Source organism: Pangasianodon hypophthalmus, chromosome 24 (genome assembly GCF_027358585.1).
Source record: "Pangasianodon hypophthalmus isolate fPanHyp1 chromosome 24, fPanHyp1.pri, whole genome shotgun sequence".
Taxonomy (NCBI): Eukaryota; Metazoa; Chordata; class Actinopteri; order Siluriformes; family Pangasiidae; genus Pangasianodon; species Pangasianodon hypophthalmus.
This window is the reverse complement of record NC_069733.1, coordinates 13,218,494-13,236,903: the sequence shown is the minus strand read 5'-3', so window position 1 is coordinate 13,236,903 and position 18,410 is coordinate 13,218,494. Positions and strand designations below refer to the sequence as shown.

General features: G+C 38.3%; 1 protein-coding gene across 2 annotated transcripts; it reads left to right on the top strand.

Annotated features, from left to right (window-relative positions):
- The first annotated feature begins 743 nt into the window (after positions 1–743).
- mtmr12 (myotubularin related protein 12) lies at positions 744–17,742 on the top strand. 2 transcript variants are annotated; one of them, XM_034299160.2, is made up of 16 exons: positions 744–995; positions 3,909–3,966; positions 4,169–4,308; positions 7,428–7,500; positions 7,654–7,790; positions 7,881–7,968; positions 8,626–8,749; positions 8,917–8,992; positions 10,000–10,097; positions 10,445–10,569; positions 10,683–10,761; positions 10,856–10,926; positions 11,012–11,181; positions 12,794–12,970; positions 13,435–13,593; positions 14,124–17,742. In XM_034299160.2, exons 1-16 carry the CDS (start codon positions 927–929, stop codon positions 14,715–14,717), a joined length of 2,238 nt encoding a protein of 745 aa, XP_034155051.1. In that variant the 5' UTR covers positions 744–926; the 3' UTR covers positions 14,718–17,742. The 2 variants fall into 2 exon arrangements, with proteins under 2 accessions (XP_034155051.1, XP_034155052.1); XM_034299161.2 differs by having other exon boundaries at positions 746–995; positions 14,127–17,742.
- The last annotated feature ends 668 nt before the right edge of the window (positions 17,743–18,410 follow it).

Genomic DNA, 18,410 nt, shown 5'->3' with positions numbered 1-18,410 from the left:
TACCAGCCTCTAGGTTTTTCTCTTTCTCGAAGTTAATAAGATTTTTTTAAAAAAAAAAAGCATCTTGTCATGATGCTGAGGAACTGTAAAGCCCTCCTGAAGACCTTCCTGTGTCCAAAAACTTAATTTGACACTGGAGACTCCTTCAAAAAATGTCAGATAAAAGCCTCCTCACAAAAAACTTCACGTGAACAATTACACCCGGTTATTATTATTATTATTATTATTATTATTATTATCATTATTATTATTATTATTATTTTAAATTAAAGCAGTTTATGTGAAGCGTCTGGCATGCAAGTCGCTGTGTGAGTTATTATTATAGAATGTATTAGATAATATTAAAAGCACAGTAATATCACCCGGAACTGCTGTCCGAGCTGCTGTTATAGAAAATTAATCAACACCTTCTGACCAATCAGAATCCAGAATTCAACAGCGCTCAGTCAATCAGCGTATATGATAATATGAAAATATACAGTGTGTATTATTACACTATCATTACTGTTGCCTGACAAAGTCAAGTGTTTGTTATATGAGAGAAATATGAGGTTATATGTGATTTATCAAACCTCTGTATATATATATATAATATATAATAATATATAAACTCTCTCTCTATATGTATAAATAAATGCATATGCGCGCGCGCGCGCGTTTGTGTGTGCACGCGCGCGTTTGTGTGCGCGTTTCATTCGCTCCTTCGTTGAGGAAGTAGATGAAAGCCGAGGTTTGATTGACAGCCACGAAAGCCAATGAAATTGATGGGCTTTAGCTGACGCACGACCGACTGAGGCGGCAGCGGAGCACGGGCGTGGTTTACGGTCCAACAGGTTCGCGTTCACGCGCGGAAACTCGCGCAGCCCGAGGGAAGCGGAGCTCGCGCTCTCCCGCTCTGTCACCTGGCCGCTTCGGGAAGCGCCGAAATGTTGAACTTGGGAGGCGGAGGAGCGAAAAGCGCCAAGCCGTCGTTCGTGTCTTATGTTACGCCCGAGGTACGACTTGTGTTGTTGTTGTTGTTGTTGTTGTTTGTCGGTTATTACACACAGCAGTAAGGGAGTAGTTTGATGCTGGAGCACGACACTGGGAGCGCTTTTAGCCTGACACTTTAGCACGACATGGAAGTGGACATGTTTACATGTTATTTGTCTAGTCATTTTTTCACCTCAGAGAAGGATAATAATTTGGATTATTTCAGTTGTTGTACTCATTTAATAAAGTAATAGCGGTTCAGGCTTTTAGCTGTGATATTTGTCGAGCTGGTTTTATGTTTTTATGTTGTTTAAATGTGACAGCTGTAAAAGGCAAACAGTGTTACTGCTGCATGTGACTCCTGTACTAACATTCACTTCATTTAGTGTGTGTGTGTGTGTGTATATGAGAGAGAGAAAGAAAGAAAGAAAGAAAGAAAGAAAGCGTGACAGTGAGTAGATGTGTATATCTGGTGTGTGTGTGTGTGTGCGTGAGAGTGAGAGCATGTGTGTATATCTTGTGTGTGTGTGTATATGTGTGTGAGAGAGAGGGGGCATGTGTGTATTATCGTGTGTGTGTGTGTGTATGTATGTATGTGTGTGTGAGAGAGAGGGGGCATGTGTGTATATTGTGTGTGTGTGTATATTGTGTGTGTGTGTGAGGGAGAGAGAGAGAGTGACAGTATGTATGTATATCGTGTGTGTGTGTGAGAGAGAGAGAGAGAAAGAGTGAGAGAGCATATGTGTATATCGTGTGTGTGTGTGTGAGAGAGAGAGGGCATGTGTGTATATTGTGTGTGTGTGTGTGTGTGTGTATGTGTGTGTGTGAGAGAGAGAGAGAGAGAGAGAGAGAAAGAAAGAAAGCAAGCGTAACAGTGAGTAGATGTGCATATCTGGTGTGTGTGTGTGTGAGAGAGAGAGAGTGACAGTATGTATGTATATCGTGTATGTGTGAGAGAGAGAGAGAGAGAGAGAAAGAAAGAGTGAGAGAGTGTGTGTGTATATTGTGTGTGTGTGTGTGTGTGTGAGAGAGAGAAAGAGAGAGAGCATGTGTGTATAGTGTGTGTGTGTGTGTGTGTGTGTGTGTGTGTGTGAGAGAGAGAGAAAGAGAGAGAGAGAGAGAAAGAGAAAGAAAGAAAGCATGCGTGACAGTGAGTAGATGTGTATATCTGGTGTGTGTGTGTGCGTGTGCGAGAGTGAGAGGGCATGTGTGTATATAGTGTGTGTGTGTGTGTGAGAGAGAGAGAGAGTGTGACAGTATGTATGTATAACGTGTGTGTGTTTGTGTGTGTGAGAGAGAGAGAGAGTGTGACAGTGTGTGTGTGTGTGTGTGAGGGAGAGAGAAAGAGTGAGAGAGCATGTATATATATCTTGTGTGTGTGTGTGAGAGAGAGAGAGAGAAAGAGAAAGAAAGAAAGAAAGCATGTGTGACAGTGAGTAGATGTGTATATCTGATGTGTGTGTGTGTGTGTGTGCGCGCGAGAGTGAGAGGGCAAGTGTGTATATAGTGTGTGTGTGTGAGAGAGAGAGAGTGAGTGTGACAGTATGTGTGTATAGCGTGTGTCTGTGTGAGAGAGAGAAAAAGTGTGAGAGTATATGTGTATATTGTGTGTGTGTGTGTGTGTACATCTGGTATGTGTGAGAAAGAGAGAGAAGGTGAGTGTGTGTGTGTGTGTGTGTGTGTGTGTGTGTGTCCTGTGATCAGACGATGCTGGAGTAGCTAAACTGCTGTAATCTCTTCCCTCTTTGGAAGTAGCTGAGCGTGCAGGATGCTGAGCTATTGTTTTTCTGGCTTGCCCTTTCCTTATGTCTGTGTTTAAAAAAAAAAAAAAAAAAAAAAAAACATCACTTAGGTTAAATGTAGAAAACTTTCATTGTCCAACGGTGACATAAACATAGATGGCATCATGTCCATAAATACACAAGTGCAAAAGTTTGCATCCCCATGGATTCTGGATGAAAATGAAATGTGGGTGTATCCTGCAACAAGATGACAACTTAATCAACAACAACAAAAAAAGTTTGAAAAGATCCAACAAGAAGTCATAAATCATCTTTAAATGATAATCTGAAAGGTGTAACATGCTAAATATCTTCTTATCTTATCTTAGCTTGATAAGCTCTGTCTATATATCTTATGTTGATATGAAGATATTGATATTGGGGCAGTGGTGGCTCATTGGTTAAGGCTCTAGGTAACTAATCAGAAGGTCATGAGTTCAAATCCTAGCACATTCAAGCTGCCACTGTTGGGCCCCTGACCAAGGCCCTTAACCCTCTCTGCTCCAGGGGCGGTGTATCATGGCTGACCCTGCACTCTGACCCCAACTTCCTAACAAGCTGGGATATGTGAAGAAAAAAAGAATGTCACTGTGCTGTAATGTATATGTGAAAAATAAAGGCTGCTTCTTCTGAATTACTTTACTGTCCTTGTCATTTTCTCCAAGTGGTATGCAAACATAAGTTTTATTTTGTATTCAACTGGAAGCAACCTTAGAGAACCACATGCTTCAGAGCCATTTCCCTTGGAGAAATCTTTCTGGGTTAATTGGTTACTAAGCCAAGGAACAGGTTAGTTAAAGGATGTGACAGTGATGCAGTATAGAGATTAGGTCTCCGTTCACCTTCTTTGGTTTGGTTTCTGTCTATATGATGCTTGGATTTGATATTTGGTGCTGTTAATTATTCAGACAGTTTCTCTCTTCACTGTACTTTTCTCATTGCACTGGCTGAAGCTGATGTTGATGTGATGTGATGTGTGTTGATGGTCTTTTCTGAAGACTGCCATCATTCAGTGTTCTTGCTGTGAGGTACAGTAATAAACGGAAATGTACCCGAGGTGCCATATGATGTGTACGTATGCTGGTGCATGTGAGTGTATATCAAATGCTACTTATATTTGTTAGAACGTAATGGATTGATTGAATCTTTGCACAGGAAATAAAATCTGAGAAAGAACCACAAAAGAAAGAGAGGCATCCTGACTTGCTACCAGGTAAACACTTATTATAATTTTCTTTGTTAAGTACTTAACAGTATAGTCCTTATCAGTGCTTCTAGTGTATTCTAACTAAATGTAGACTAGCACTTCTAACCACAGGAATGTTTTTAGTGTCCCATTACAAATATTGGACTGAGCGTTAGATTGTCTCTTTACAGTTGTTTCATGTGTTCTCCTTCAATGTCTTGATCCTCAGGGGAAGTTGTGTTCTGCAGTGCAAGCCCCATTCTTAAACACACACAGGATGACGTCTCTCAGCGGGGAATCTTCGGCACGCTCCTCTGCACTAATTTTCGTGTCTCTTTTATCAGTGATGAGACACCGCTGGAGGAGATGGTAAGGATGCAGGACAGGGTTTCCATGACTTACTGCTCATTGTGTGCTGAAATACATCTTAAAGAGGCATTCCATCATATGGTTAATATGGTATTTTTCATGTTGTTGGTGGTGTTGTTGGGGGTATTGGGTGGTAGTGGTGTTGGGTGCAGGTGGTAGTGATGGTGTTGATGGTAGTGATGGTGTTGATGGGTGTTGATGGTAGTGATGGTGTTGATGGGTGTTGATGGTAGTGATGGTGTTGATGGGTGTTGATGGTAGTGATGGTGTTGATGGGTATTGATGGTAGGGATGGTGTTGATGGGTGTTGGAAGTAGTGATGGTGTTGATGGGTATTGGTGGTAGGGATGGTGTTGATGGTATTGGTAGTAGTGATGGAATTGATGGTAGTGATGATGTTGATGGGTGTTGATGGTAGTGATGGTGTTGATGGATGTTGGTAGTAGTGATGGGTGTTGATGGGTATTGATAGTAGTGATGGGTATTTATGGTAGTGATGGTGATGATGGGTATTGATGGTAGTGATGGTGTTGATGGGTGTTGATGGTAGGGATGGTGTTGATGGGTGTTGGTAGTAGTGATGGTGTTGATGGGTATTGATGGTAGGGATGGTGTTGATGGTAGGGATGATGTTGATGGGTGTTGGTAGTAGTGATGGTGTTGATGGGTATTGATGGTGTAGATGGTGTTGATGGATATTGATAGTAGTGATGGGTATTGATGGTAGTGATGGTGTTGATGGTAGGGATGGTGTTGATGGGTGTTGGTAGTAGTGATGGTGTTGATGGTAGTGATGGTGTTGATGGGCGTTGGTAGTAGTGATGGTGTTGATGGGTATTGATGGTAGGGATGGTGTTGATGGTAGTGATGGTGTTGATGGGCATTGGTAGTAGTGATGGTGTTGATGGGTGTTGATGTTGGGTGGTGGTGGTAGTGATGGTATTGATGGTAGGGATGGTGTTGATGGTAGTGATGGTGTTGATGGGTGTTGGTAGTAGTGATGGTGTTGATGGGTGTTGGTAGTAGTGATGGTGTTGATGGGTGTTGATGATGTTGAGTGTTGATGTTGGGTGGTGGTGGTAGTGGTGGTGTTGATGGGTGCAGGTGGTAGTGATGGTGTTGATGTTGGGTGGTGGTGGTGCTGTTCCTTTTTTTGGGGGTGTACTCTGGCTCAGACATGTACAACTAGATATATAAATAAATGATCACAACCGTGTACCGTTTAAAAAAAAAAAACTGTAGAATCTTCCATGATCTGCATTTGTTAGTAAGGAAGTTAGCAGAAAAAGAAATCAAGCAGCTTGCATGCATGCAGGACGGTTGTTCTTCAAAGTTTACTTCCAGCTTAAAGGTACCAGAAGCAGTTTCTTCAGTATTAAAACTGTGAAATCTTGCTGTGGAGATTACTCCATCAGTAATGTAAGAGGTGCTGTGTATACTGATGTACTGACAGTTGAATTCTTTATTTTGGCCTGAGTACTCCTATAATATTGGTATTATATGTTGCTTAGTTTTTGGAGATTTGTGTAGATTCCAGTAGATTCCACTTTCAACTTTTGGTATTAACCTTTCAGTTCATTCGAATAGACACTTGGTTACTAAACATGTTCATATTTATGTTCCACTCTACTATCAGTACGTATAGAGTCCTGAATTCCAGTCAACTGAATTTTAAGATATAACCGAATACTAAAATTGTACAGTGTAACCCTGGATTAATGATAATTGGACTATTGAGCTCATATTACACATTGAATATAACACACATTAACTGTGAACACACTCTAGATGTGTTATTATAGCAGATACGGTGACATGCAGGTGATATGTCTTGTATGTGATTTTATTAATCTAAAATTTGCAGTGCACCTTTTATGTTTATCTAACCAAGTCTGTTATAAATACAAAGTAAGTGCCAAAGAGGAACTATGTCAGGTGACTACTTTTACTTTAAGTGCCATTTCAGGAACTTGAGTGTGTGATTCATTGCCAGAGTAAGTGTGGTTGCAAATACAGTCACCATTAAAGCTGTCTTGCTAAATATGAACATGTGTACATCAAAATACCACAAAGGCTACATCCAGGACACTATTTAGAGACTGATAACTGTTTGAGCCATGTCTGAGCCCAAACCTACCAGCATTTCTACTCAACATAATCTGTCATGTTTGTATAATAGTCAATCTTAGTGCTTCAATTCAGCTCATTTAGTTCTAGCTCAGGTTTCTTGTCCCACTTGTATTCAATTTTTCTTGCATATTTAAAGTAAAATCATCCATTTGTAGTACTACCAGGGGTGTTAAAGTATGATGTGTGTGTAAGTGACTACTGAGAAGTTTCACTGGGTGAAGTTTAAGTTGATCTGATACTTTGTGCAAAAGTAGGAAGTGCAGTCTTAATAGAGTCATTTTTGGTTTGCGTTCACAAACAACCGAGTGGTGTGAAAATAAACCCGTCTACTCAGCCAAGCAGCAGGAAATGTCCACCCTGTTTGAAGACAGATAGAAAGAAAACACTGTGCTGTTGCTGCAATAACTATAGCATCTGTACAGCCCTGCTCGGAGACATTAACTCATTGTCTATCCGTGTATTTGTGTTTGTTGCATTTTTCATATACATGTTTAAAAAAAAAAAAAAAAAAAAAAAAAAAAAAAACAGCTCACATTATGTTAAAGGAAAACTCCACCCTCGAGCACATTAAATGTTTATACTGAACACTGAGTTACGTCAGAGACTCAGTTTGGCTAGTTGGTGATCTATGAGATGATGAGTGCGACGGTGTTGGTGGTGGTATTAGCGTGAAAGTTGAAGCTTTGGAAGCTGATCTGTTTGAGCAGAGTGTACAGATGGGGAGGAGAGAGAGCTGGGCAGACTAAAAGACTAAAGCGCTGCTGCATCGGTCGCTTTAGGAGAAGATGAAGCAATGGCAAAATCCCACTGATGTGGGTAATGTAGGAAACTGTTAACCGATAGACCAACATGCAGATGAAAGAAGTTTAAACTAAAAAAGTTTTTTAAAAAAATAAACCTTGGGCCTTGTTGAAGATCACTTGTTAAGTGGTTCAGTGTGGAATTTTCCTGTAAGTCTTTGAAATGCTATTGTGTCCTTTTTTTTGCAGACCCAACACTTCAGGAATAAGCTCTATGGAGATAACGACATTCCTCTAATGTGTGTGGACCTTGTCTACGGAGGTAGTTACACAAAAACAAAAAAACTTAATATTTTCCTCATTATTCTTTTTATAGTGATTATGTCAGAATATCACATGTCACATGTCTTCCATTAATATTTTCAGTAGTTTAATTCTTAAGGGTTAACAGTGTACTTTCTCACCTGTTCTACAGTTTATGATGAGAAGAAAAAGTTGATAACTGGAGGCGTTCTGGCAAATAAATATCCATCAAAAATCATCATTCACTGTAAAGACCTGCGTGTCTTCCAGTTCTGCTTAACCTATACCAAAGAAGAGGATTCCAAAAGGGTAATTAGATCTTTTCATACAGATAAAGTTTTAACATGAATTCAAACTAATGAGTGTGACACCCCCCACCCCCTTTTTTTTTTGCATTAGATCTTTCGGGGTATTGTTCACCACTGCCTGGAGCCAAAGTCTCTGAAATGTGTCTTTGCTTTTTCATATGCTCATGCAACATGTCGAGGTATCAAATTTCATCTTAAATGTACTTTCAATTCATGTAAATGGTATTAATTTCATTTTTATATGAGGTTATAAACAAATTTACCTCATTTTATATTCATACATTGCTAGTCAGGAAGTATGTCTAAAAGAATATAATCATCAATCATTTTTGAGTAATAACATTAAACATAATCAAAATAAAAATGAAATTATGCATTTAAAGAATAATGAAATTGTAGTGACTGCTCATCATTGGGAAGGTGATCAAGAGAAAAGCAGGAAAATACATTTTGCACATTTGTTTTTTATTCCCCCCCACTCTGTGTTAGCATTTTACCAAAAAAGGAGCTCCAAAACCTTGATGCTTTTATGCAGCTGTCACATCTGACATGCCTACAACTGTGATACAATCTCAAGTACTGTCATATAGTCTCCTACACAGTCTACAAACTCGCAGCCAACTGGCAGAACAGCTGTCTGATTTTCACACCTTTGCTAAAAATATTTAACATGTGGTCAAAATATTTCAAATAGACCTCCATCAAGAAATGGAGGGGGGGCGAAATACTAGAGTTCTCTCAAAATGTAACTAAATCGGTTACTAACTATAGCATCTAGTCATTACATACTAATGTAATTAAATATGGATGTGTCCTTTCTGACTCTGACTTTTCAGCAATACATACAGCACAGAAGACTGTTATGTTCGATTCACCAGATGAATGGATGCAAGAAATGAAAAGGACCAAAGGCAACTGTAGAATAGTCACTAAAAATGAGAACTTTGAACTTTCCACAAAGTAAGCGATGACTTCTCGATGAAATAGATTTAAGAATCGACACCGTTTGATCTAATTGCAGTATTACACTTAGTGGTTTTATGATCACTGTCATTCTTAGAGATTTCTATCAATAATGATTTTTGTGTTATTAGTTCAGTTCACATAATGGTCACATTTCTTTGTAGATTACCAAAGTACTTCATCATTCCAGCAGCTGTCACTGATGAGGATTTAGATAAATTCCCAGGAAACGGGTTACCAGTAAGTGTTTCTGTTTTATATTTGATATTTGTCTAAGGCAGTCTGAATGCAGACCCAGCAAATAATTATGGTAGATTAAACGGAACATTCGAAATGTGCAGTAGCAGGACCAACTGGTGCATGAAAAAATGGCCACGGTTGAGCAACTCTAGTGTTTTTAAACAGGAACCATTGCGACTCCTTTGTTGTGGGTTGCTGTGGCCAATCACATGCATTTATGTAAATTATTAAGCTGAAGAAAGCTCAGTAAAGAAGGAAAAGGTTTCACAGACTTTCATAGATTTTTTTTCCCGTTCTGGTCTGATTAGTGAAATGATGAAAAAAAAGTTGATGACAAAAACAGACTGTTTGAAGACAAACGGACAGAGAAGTATGTGTTTATTCTCTGCTTACAATCTGTGGCTTCAGTAAAAAAAAAAAAAAGTGTTAAACAAAACCAGTGTGAAACAAAATAATTACTTGAAATGGATGTGCAAATTGACTTGTAACTTTAACTATAAATTCTGAGTAAGTAAGTGACAGCTGGAAATATACACTTCCTCACTGAATCTCCATAGTACAGCATTCATGAGAAAGTCTGTTTTCTAGTATCCAGGGGGATGTATGTTTAAAACATGAAAATAGCACCAAAGATACACTATATGGCCATTACACCCATATATGGTTATTCCCCAGACTGTTTCCACAAGGTTACAAGCACACAATTGTATAGGATGTCTTTGTGTAGGATTACAATTTCCCTTCACTGGAACTAAGAGGCCCAAACTTGTTCCAGTATGACAATGCCCCTGTGCACAAAGCCAGGTCCATGAAGACATGGATTGCCAAGGTTGATGACCAGGCCTTCTCACCTGACATCAGAGCCCAACCTCACTAATACTCTTGTGGCTGAATGAGCAAATCCCCACAGTCACTCTCCAAAATCTAGTGGAAAGCCTCTCCAGAAGAGTGGAGGTTATTATAACTGTCATTCATGTATTTTTTTTTTTAATTCTTTTGTTTTGAAGATTTGGTGCTGGTCCCACCATAGTGGCTGTGCTTTATTTAAATCCTCCTCTGTGCCCACAAGTCAGGAAGATGGGGTCGTACAGGCCTACATGGAGAGGTACGCATGATTAACCATCATATACAGTGTTTCTATCATAAAGTTATGATTTAAGTCTCACCATTGCACTTGAACAGTCTGCTGTTCAAGTGCATGTTCTGAGTTAATGTATTTAAAATATTTCCATTAGATTTTAATGTAGCCCCAAAAAGTCACAGCTCATTAGTATGGGTTTAGCTACAGTTATTTCCAAAATGGTACAGAACCACTGACAAACCAAACAGCTCACTGGCTAAAGAAATGTACAAAGACAATCAATCTTTTTTTTCCCTTGCTGTTTTTATCCTGTAAAACTGCTTATTTTCATTTCCCCTGTTTAAAATGCTTTTTTGTTTACTTTGTTGCAGAATGCTTCAGGCTGTGGCTCAAAACCACCTTTATTCTGTTAAAACAGAGGATCTGTCAGAAACACTCCCCACCATTCAGGACATTCAGCAGTCTTATACCAAGTTCAAGCAATTTTTTCTCATTGGTGAGTCTTTAATTCATAAAAGCCACTTCCTGGTTCTGAAAAAAAAACAACACCTAAATATTCATAGCGGATCTGTGTATATATCTCAGGTTTCAATCCCTTTCCTTTTACAGATAATTCCACTGATTTTTGGGTGTCAGATGTCAAGTGGTTCTCCTCTCTTGAAAGCTCAGGCTGGCTAGACATTATAAGGTATCTGTAATTTTGCCTTAAAGCAAACACAACTGTACATCTAAAGCTGTTGAAATAATAATTGGAGAAATCCCCATGTTGATTTTATTTGCAGACAGTGTCTCTATAAAGCAGTGGAAGTGGTAGAGTGCCTTGAAAAAGAAAACACCAACGTCCTTATAATGGGTAGGTACCATACGCACGTTTCAGAGTCAAACCTGATATCTCTTTTGATGTTGGACAGTAGTTGAAACCTCTTTTTGTGTTCCAGACGAGGAAGGTACAGACCTGTGCTGCATTATTTCCAGCCTGGTTCAGATCATGTTGGATCCTCACTACAGGACACTGACAGGCTTTCAGGGCCTGGTGCAGAAAGAGTGGGTGGCTGGGTGCCATGCTTTCCTCGATCGATGTAATCACCTTCATCAGAAGGACAAGGAGGTAGTTCAGTCTTACTAAGTACAATTAAAGTGATTTAATAAGAGAATGGAGTAACAAGAGATGCTTGTAGTAGCAGTAGAGTCTGCTGTAAGGCCTATATTAACTGGACTGTATGTGAAACTGTGCATATGTATATATGTGCGTGCAAACGGTTGGTATAGAATCAACAATGTTCACATGCTTTAGTAATATTTGTGCAGCAGTTAGAAGAGAAATATCCCTGACCAGCATGGTGACTCATATCTGTCACCTTGGAGCAGTTTGGAGACATCATACAACAGCGTACCTGCTGCTGACATGCCTTCAGAACATTCGTGGTTTATTTCATATTCCGTTGTCATAAGCTGGTTATACACTGTATACATTTTTACCGTGTAATAATCTAGCAGATTGGTTTAGTACAAACAACATATTTTAGGTGAGTTTATAAATTTATTAAATTAAATTCAAACACTTATGGTTTTATAGGGAATGCATGTTAGAAATGCATGTGAAGTAACCCATATTTTCAAAAGATTTCTAGATTTCTAAGTTTGTAGTTTGAGACACAGCAATACCACATGCTTAGTGTGTTTTTGCGAATGTGCAGAGGCATCTTGTAAACATGTCTGATTAGTTAAAATTTGACTTCAAATTAAATAAAAGATGGAAAAGTGATTATGTAAGTATTCATCTAATTGGTGTGAAACCCCTAAATTAGTTCTGGTGCAACCAATTGCCATCAGAAGTCACTTAATGTACAATTAAAGTGAAATGTGATCTCATTATAAATACATCTGTTCATGGAAGGCCCCAGAGTTTGTTAGAGAACATAGCTGAACAAACAGTATCATGAAGGAGCTATCAAAACAAGTCTGGGACAAGTCCGGGACAAGTCCGGGACAGGAAAAGTATGCTTTTATGTTTATTTACGTAATGTTTTTATGTGTAAATAATTTTGCAGACTGTATTGATCCCCCCTAATCTAAACATTATGGCTATTTTGTGTACATTCATGATATATAATTCTAATTAAATCCATTTCATTTCCAAGTTTTAACAGTACAAAATGTGCAAAAGTTCAAGCAGGGTGAATATTTGTGCACAGCATTATGTAATCATCAATAGTGATTTTAAGGGGATTCACAGTGGTGCAGTGTTGCCATCTCTGTGTTCTACCCGTGTCCATGTGGGTTTTTCCTCCAGGTTCTCTGGTTTCCTCCCACTTTCCAAAAACATGCCAGTAGGTGAATTGGCTACTTTAATTTGACCCTAAGTGTGAATGAGTGTGTGATTTATATGCCCAGAAGTTATACACCCAGTGTTCCCGGAATAGACTGTGACCCTGACCAGAATAAAGTGGTAGCTAAAGATGAATGAATGAATGATGACTTCAATAACTGAAGATTAATGTTTAAAAGGCATGTTATTAATGCCTTTACCATGCTGTCTGTTCAAATATATCATCTTGATAGTTCCAGTGTGATCATCTTCATCTTAGGGAATTAAGAGAGTTGTTTTTATTCCTTTTCTAGCTCATTGTTACCAGTACCCCCCCCCCCAAAAAAAAATAAAATTCCACCTATATTGAATGTAAGGTATTCAAGGTTTATTGTACTTCTGTTTTCCCCAGTGTCAGTCCCCAGTCTTCCTGCTCTTCCTGGAGTGTGTGTGGCAGCTAGTTCAACAACACAGCACAGCCTTCCAGTTTTCCGAGACGTACTTGACCGTCCTGTCCGACAGTGTGCATGTGCCAGTCTTCAGCACTTTCCTCTTTAATTCTGCCCATCAGAGGGAAAGCACAATGAAGGTAGCACTAATATCTAATATTTGCCAAATTTCCCCTTGGGGATCAACAAAGTACTCTACTACTCTACTACTGTGTAATGAGAACCTTTGGTTGACTTTTATCTGACATTTTAGTTTAGCAGTTGATTGGCATTGGACTTTGAATGGCTAGGCATTTTTCAAGGTTATCCTTGCTTATACTGGTTGTTCTGCATTCCTCTGTGATGCAGCATATCAGACACTTGACTTACTTTAGACATTTTGTAAGTTGAGTGAACAAACACGCATTAAACACCTGATAATGTTGCGAGTCAAGTACGGCAGTAAGGTAACAACACACTAATGCTGCGTTCACAGTACCATATCATCAGGCCAAAAAGCAAACAGTTCTCTCCTTGTAATGTTGTTAGCCCAAGTGTGTGCTCGTCCATTACTTTCTACCAGACACACCTCCTGGTCACTACTGCTGCTTGATTTTGTTGGCAGGCAGAGTCGCAGTACTCACAAAGAGGCCCATTGACCTGCCCTGCAGTGTGGGACTGGTCGGTGCAGTTTGACTCCAAGGCCCAGCAGCTCTTCTTTAACCCTCTGTATAGCGAGAAGCTCAAGCAAGAGAAAACCTTACGCAAATGTCCTCGGGGAAAGGTGAACAGAGCACTGTGCTTTTGTTTCAAAACTGCAGTTATTTTCAATCATCTGTACATAAACTGTACTACAACTATACTATATCTGTTTACTATATCTTCCAATTTGTATTGATACAACAACCAGGCAGTCACACATTATAAAGTTACTATAATGACAAAATCTGATTTCATGAAACATTTGTATGAATTCAAATGAACAAAGGTGGTGTGGTTGGATTTGATTTTATACAAATGAAAAAAGGTATTTTTTCTGCCAATAGCTCTAACCTTAACCTTTTTTTATATTTTCTTATGAGTTTCATACAACCTGTTAAGGATTTGTCCTGATTTCTAATTTCAGTTAATATCATTTACTTTGTTTTGGCTAGCACTTTTAAGCTAAGATTTTGAAAGAATATCCATGCACAGACTTCAGTACAATTTTTCTGCACTTTGTTCACTCCTAGTTATGATTAAGTGTAAAATACCATGTGATATTATACACAAAGCTTTTTTATATATAACAGATTTTTTTACAATTTTGCTCAGCAGCACCAACGGCAGTTGTCATTGCCCAGCTCTGCATTTAAAACTCCTCCCAAGAAGGGTTTCTTCAAAGATGAGGCAGACAGCCTGAAGAAGCTGCTTCGTGTAAAGCGCCTCAGCCGCTGGATGGTGTCGCCTGAGAGCTCGGTGGCAGGGACCACTAGCGAGTTCTATGAGGCTTGGCAGCGTCGCCCACCGGATCCCCACGGCCTGCTGCTGCCGTGTCTGTCTGGACCAGCCATGCGTCTGTGGATGCAGCGCTGCCTCCGCTGGATCCCTGACAGCCAGATCGTGGGTGGAGGCTCCGTGGCTGTCACAAGCAAGCTTGCTGAGCTCCTGGCCCAAGTGCAGGAGCTCCGGAGTGAGCTAGAGCGCAGGGGATGTTGGGATACGCAGGCTGAAAGCCACCGCCTGCAGCCAGGGCCAATAGCGTTGACACGGGCCTCTGTGCGTCTGTCTTCCTCTTTCCCATTTGCTTCTGGTCGGAGCTGGTGCTCCAAGCCTGCCATACCCACAAGCCTTCTACATAGTCTGATGGTGAGCGATAAGCTTGCAAGCCAAGATGATGAATGCAGTGAAGTCATAAGCTTTGTTTAGGAACAGGAGACCTATTTAGAGTGACTTGGGTCACTGCTTTGGAGTGACTTACTTGTGTATTTAAGGTGTGTCTATGTATACAGTCCCAGTCAAAGATTTTGACACACTTTATTAAATGAATCATGAAGCTGGTTGAAAAATACCAAGCTGTCATCAAGGCAAGATTCAAGGAATTCTAAAAAGGAAAAATCAAATGCAGTACTATATTGAGACCTAAAGACAATGGGCCTCAGTTATCAACCTGAATATGAACAAATTTATTTGTAAACAAGAGCATTTAAACAATGAATATATTCATAAAAATCCAGTTTGGAAGGAGGTTTGCATCCTAAAAGCGCTTCTGTGTTCATGTAAATTTCCATATAAGGAGACTCACTTATGAACTTTGATCGGCTTCAAATTGTATAATTGGAGATAAGTTTATATAAGGCACTCCTATATATGGATTACAATGTCAAGTTTAAATTGCTTATTTATTTCATTTACACACACAAATTAAAGAAGGTTTTGTGGCAATCAGTCATTTCATATTAATGACTTGAAAGAAATCGATCCGAAAGAAATACCTAAATTATGACCAAAGATAAAAGAAAAGTCACCCTGTAAAAGGAGGAAAGATGAGTATGTTTATTACGGCTCAAGCGCTGAATTATAGGAAGACTTAATACATGCTGTGATTAGGAGGCATTCTTTTGTTACCATTTGGTCATTTTCAGCTCTGAGAGCTTTGCCATTTGTGGGTGTCTCTAAGTGCAAATCAGCTGTGCCATGAATGCGCTTTCTAATTTACAGGTGATTGCCGTTTATCACATGCGCATAAGTATAAAGAAAATCTGTGTTACGGAAGCATTTGTAAATCGCCTGGCGTGGCTTATGATGATATTTGCACACAACTTTACTAAGTTAAAAGTTAAAAGGTTCATTAATGAGGTCCATTGTTTAAATTGTAAGAGCAGGGTCTAGATTGAAGAATTTAAAATATAAGGAGCTTGGATGAACAGTTTGTGTCACTGCCAAAAATCTATATATGGTATTTAATAGGTTGGATGTCTATTATAGAAATTGGAAAATGGTTAAAATGAATAAACCCTTACTGTAAACAGGTGTGGTCAGATCTTTGACTAGTACCTGTGTTACTGTGTGATTTGAAGATGAGACCAATGAGGTCTTAAGCTTGGCTGAAGAGCAGATCTTTGTATAGTGAATTAACTCAAAGTGAGCTGAGTGATAAAGCCTTGTTCGTATTGTAGGTGGACCCTGCTGTATCAGAACCCTGACTTGAGCCATAAGAACTAAACTTTTATATAAGCATATATGCAAGCGCTAAATCAGGAATGCAGTATGTTTATTTTGTATGTGTAATATGTTGGTTAGGCATTTATTTACAAGGTTGCACAGTCCAGTATGGATTGGACCAGTTGTTTCTAACACCAGAGGCATGAGGATAGTTATGGCTTGTCAGTGATGTATGAGGGTTTTTGTTTTTTCACAAAATCCTTAATAAATGAATAGCACTTTTCTAGTATGACTGTAAATGTCCAATAGAAAAAAAAACATTTGGGCATAGTGAAAGTTTAGCTGCAAAAAAATGTTGAAAACCTGATTCATATGATTAGTATTGCAGTGGAGTTTGAGGAAATTCAGAAGAGCTTAATCCAAATTAATGTGCTCTAGACAATTAATCAATCCATATTTTCAAGCAAAAAAAAAAAAAAAAGAATATTTTATGTATTATTTTACTTATGATACTGTTAACTTTGCCTTTGTATGTTGCCTTTTTGCTATATTATGTAATGTATATAATGCATATAATTTCACTCAGCCTTATGGGGCATACCTCATTTGGTCTTGTGCCTTAACTACTGAGTGCAGTTTTAATGGTTTAAAGGTTTGAGGGTAGTTAATGCACCCAAACAGTTAAAATCCAAATCAAACAAGAAAAAATGTAAAATGAAATTCTGAAATCTTGCAAATATGCAAAAAATAAGCCTTATTTATTTTTATTAAAATACCTTAGTTAATGTGTTGAATTTTTTTTTTTTTTTTTTTTTTTTGAGATGGAACGTCCAAAAAAAAAAAAAAATAGTAAGTGTCTGATGTGGTGCCATCTGCTGGTTTACAGCCTGTCTTAAACACAGGGAACAAAAAAGACAAAAGAGCTTTAAGTGCTTCTGGTTAAGATGGCTTTACTTATTTCAATATTATGACTAGCTGGTTTGACTTTGCAAAGGACGTTAGAGAATATTAAGTGTTTGTTTATGCATTACTTTTATTATAAATACCTAAAGAAGGATTTAGTCAACTTCTTGTAAAACAGCGAAGTAATGTAATGATTACACATTGAAACCATGGACTTGAAATTATATAAAGCATGATACAAAAATTCCTAGTCAACATATTTTCTTAGGAGTTCGCCTTGTCCTGTAAACATTTATGCATTAAATATATATTTTTTAAAAAAAACATATTTGTTTGAATATTCAGTATAGCAAAAGAGTATGCCTTTGGTTATTACTGTATGGATAATGTGTTTATCCATACAATCATATACAAGGTGCCTAATGTATAATTTTTGTCCTACTGCCTTTTTAAATTAATTATTAATTAGAAACAATTGCTTCTTTTATAAAGAACTGTCTTTTTTTTTTTTTTTTTCAAACTTAAAGCTGTTTTTCAAACTTAATTGCACTACTGCCTGTTTGTGCTCAGACACTGTTACATAAAGCTAATCCTTTTCACTGGGGTGAGTTTGTTTACTTTGTTTTTGAGCTTGTGAAGTTTGTTCTGTAAGTTCAGATTACTGTATATGTGTTCTGTCCTCACACAAATAACCAATACACTTTATTATGCTTTACCACAAGTGGAGGTTATTCCTTGTCGAAGTTGTGTAAAGGCATCCGTAATCAATCAAGTTAAAAAGCCATGTCATTTACAGCAGAGTGCAGAATTTAATTGGACAGTGGCACGGGTTTTGTTTTTACTCTGCAGCACTTTGATTTAAAATAAAGTAATGATATTGAGGTTAGTTTAGTGTGCAGCTTTCATATGAGGGCTGTTTTTGTCTGGTATTTTGGTGAACTATATAGCAATTTTGTTTTATACACAGTATACTAATTTCAGGACAAAGTTCATGCACAAAAGAGATGAGGTCTAAATGTGGACTCGACAACCAAAGCAGCCAGTAAATTAAAACTTTACAAATGTGAATCAATCAAAAACAAAGCAAAACCTTTGTTTTAACATAGTTTTGTACATTGTTAAGAAGAATGCACTGGGGAGTTTGGCAATAGCAAATTAAATTCCATAATCTTATTGACAGTGATAAGACAGTTAAAGCAGTGAGGGCCTAAGCTTGGTATAAGTTTTGAAATGGCAGCTGCCATAAACAGAGCAATACAAGAATAGTCTCGCTAGCTTCATTAAAGACTGTGGTATGTTTCGTCAATAGACTTGGCCAAGAACTACCTGCTTTCAAAATAAAATATAATTTTATGACATGAGAGAAGACCAATCACAGACAGTTTCATGGAGCCTGTAAGCAAATATGTGAGATTATTTCATTTACTCACTACTACATGCCACACAAACTCTTGGAAAAAAACCTTTAAAATTGAGAATCCATTGTCTACATCTTACTACAAGCTAATTGTTACGGTGGGATTCCTCCAAAGAAAATGGTGTGCTTCTTCAAAT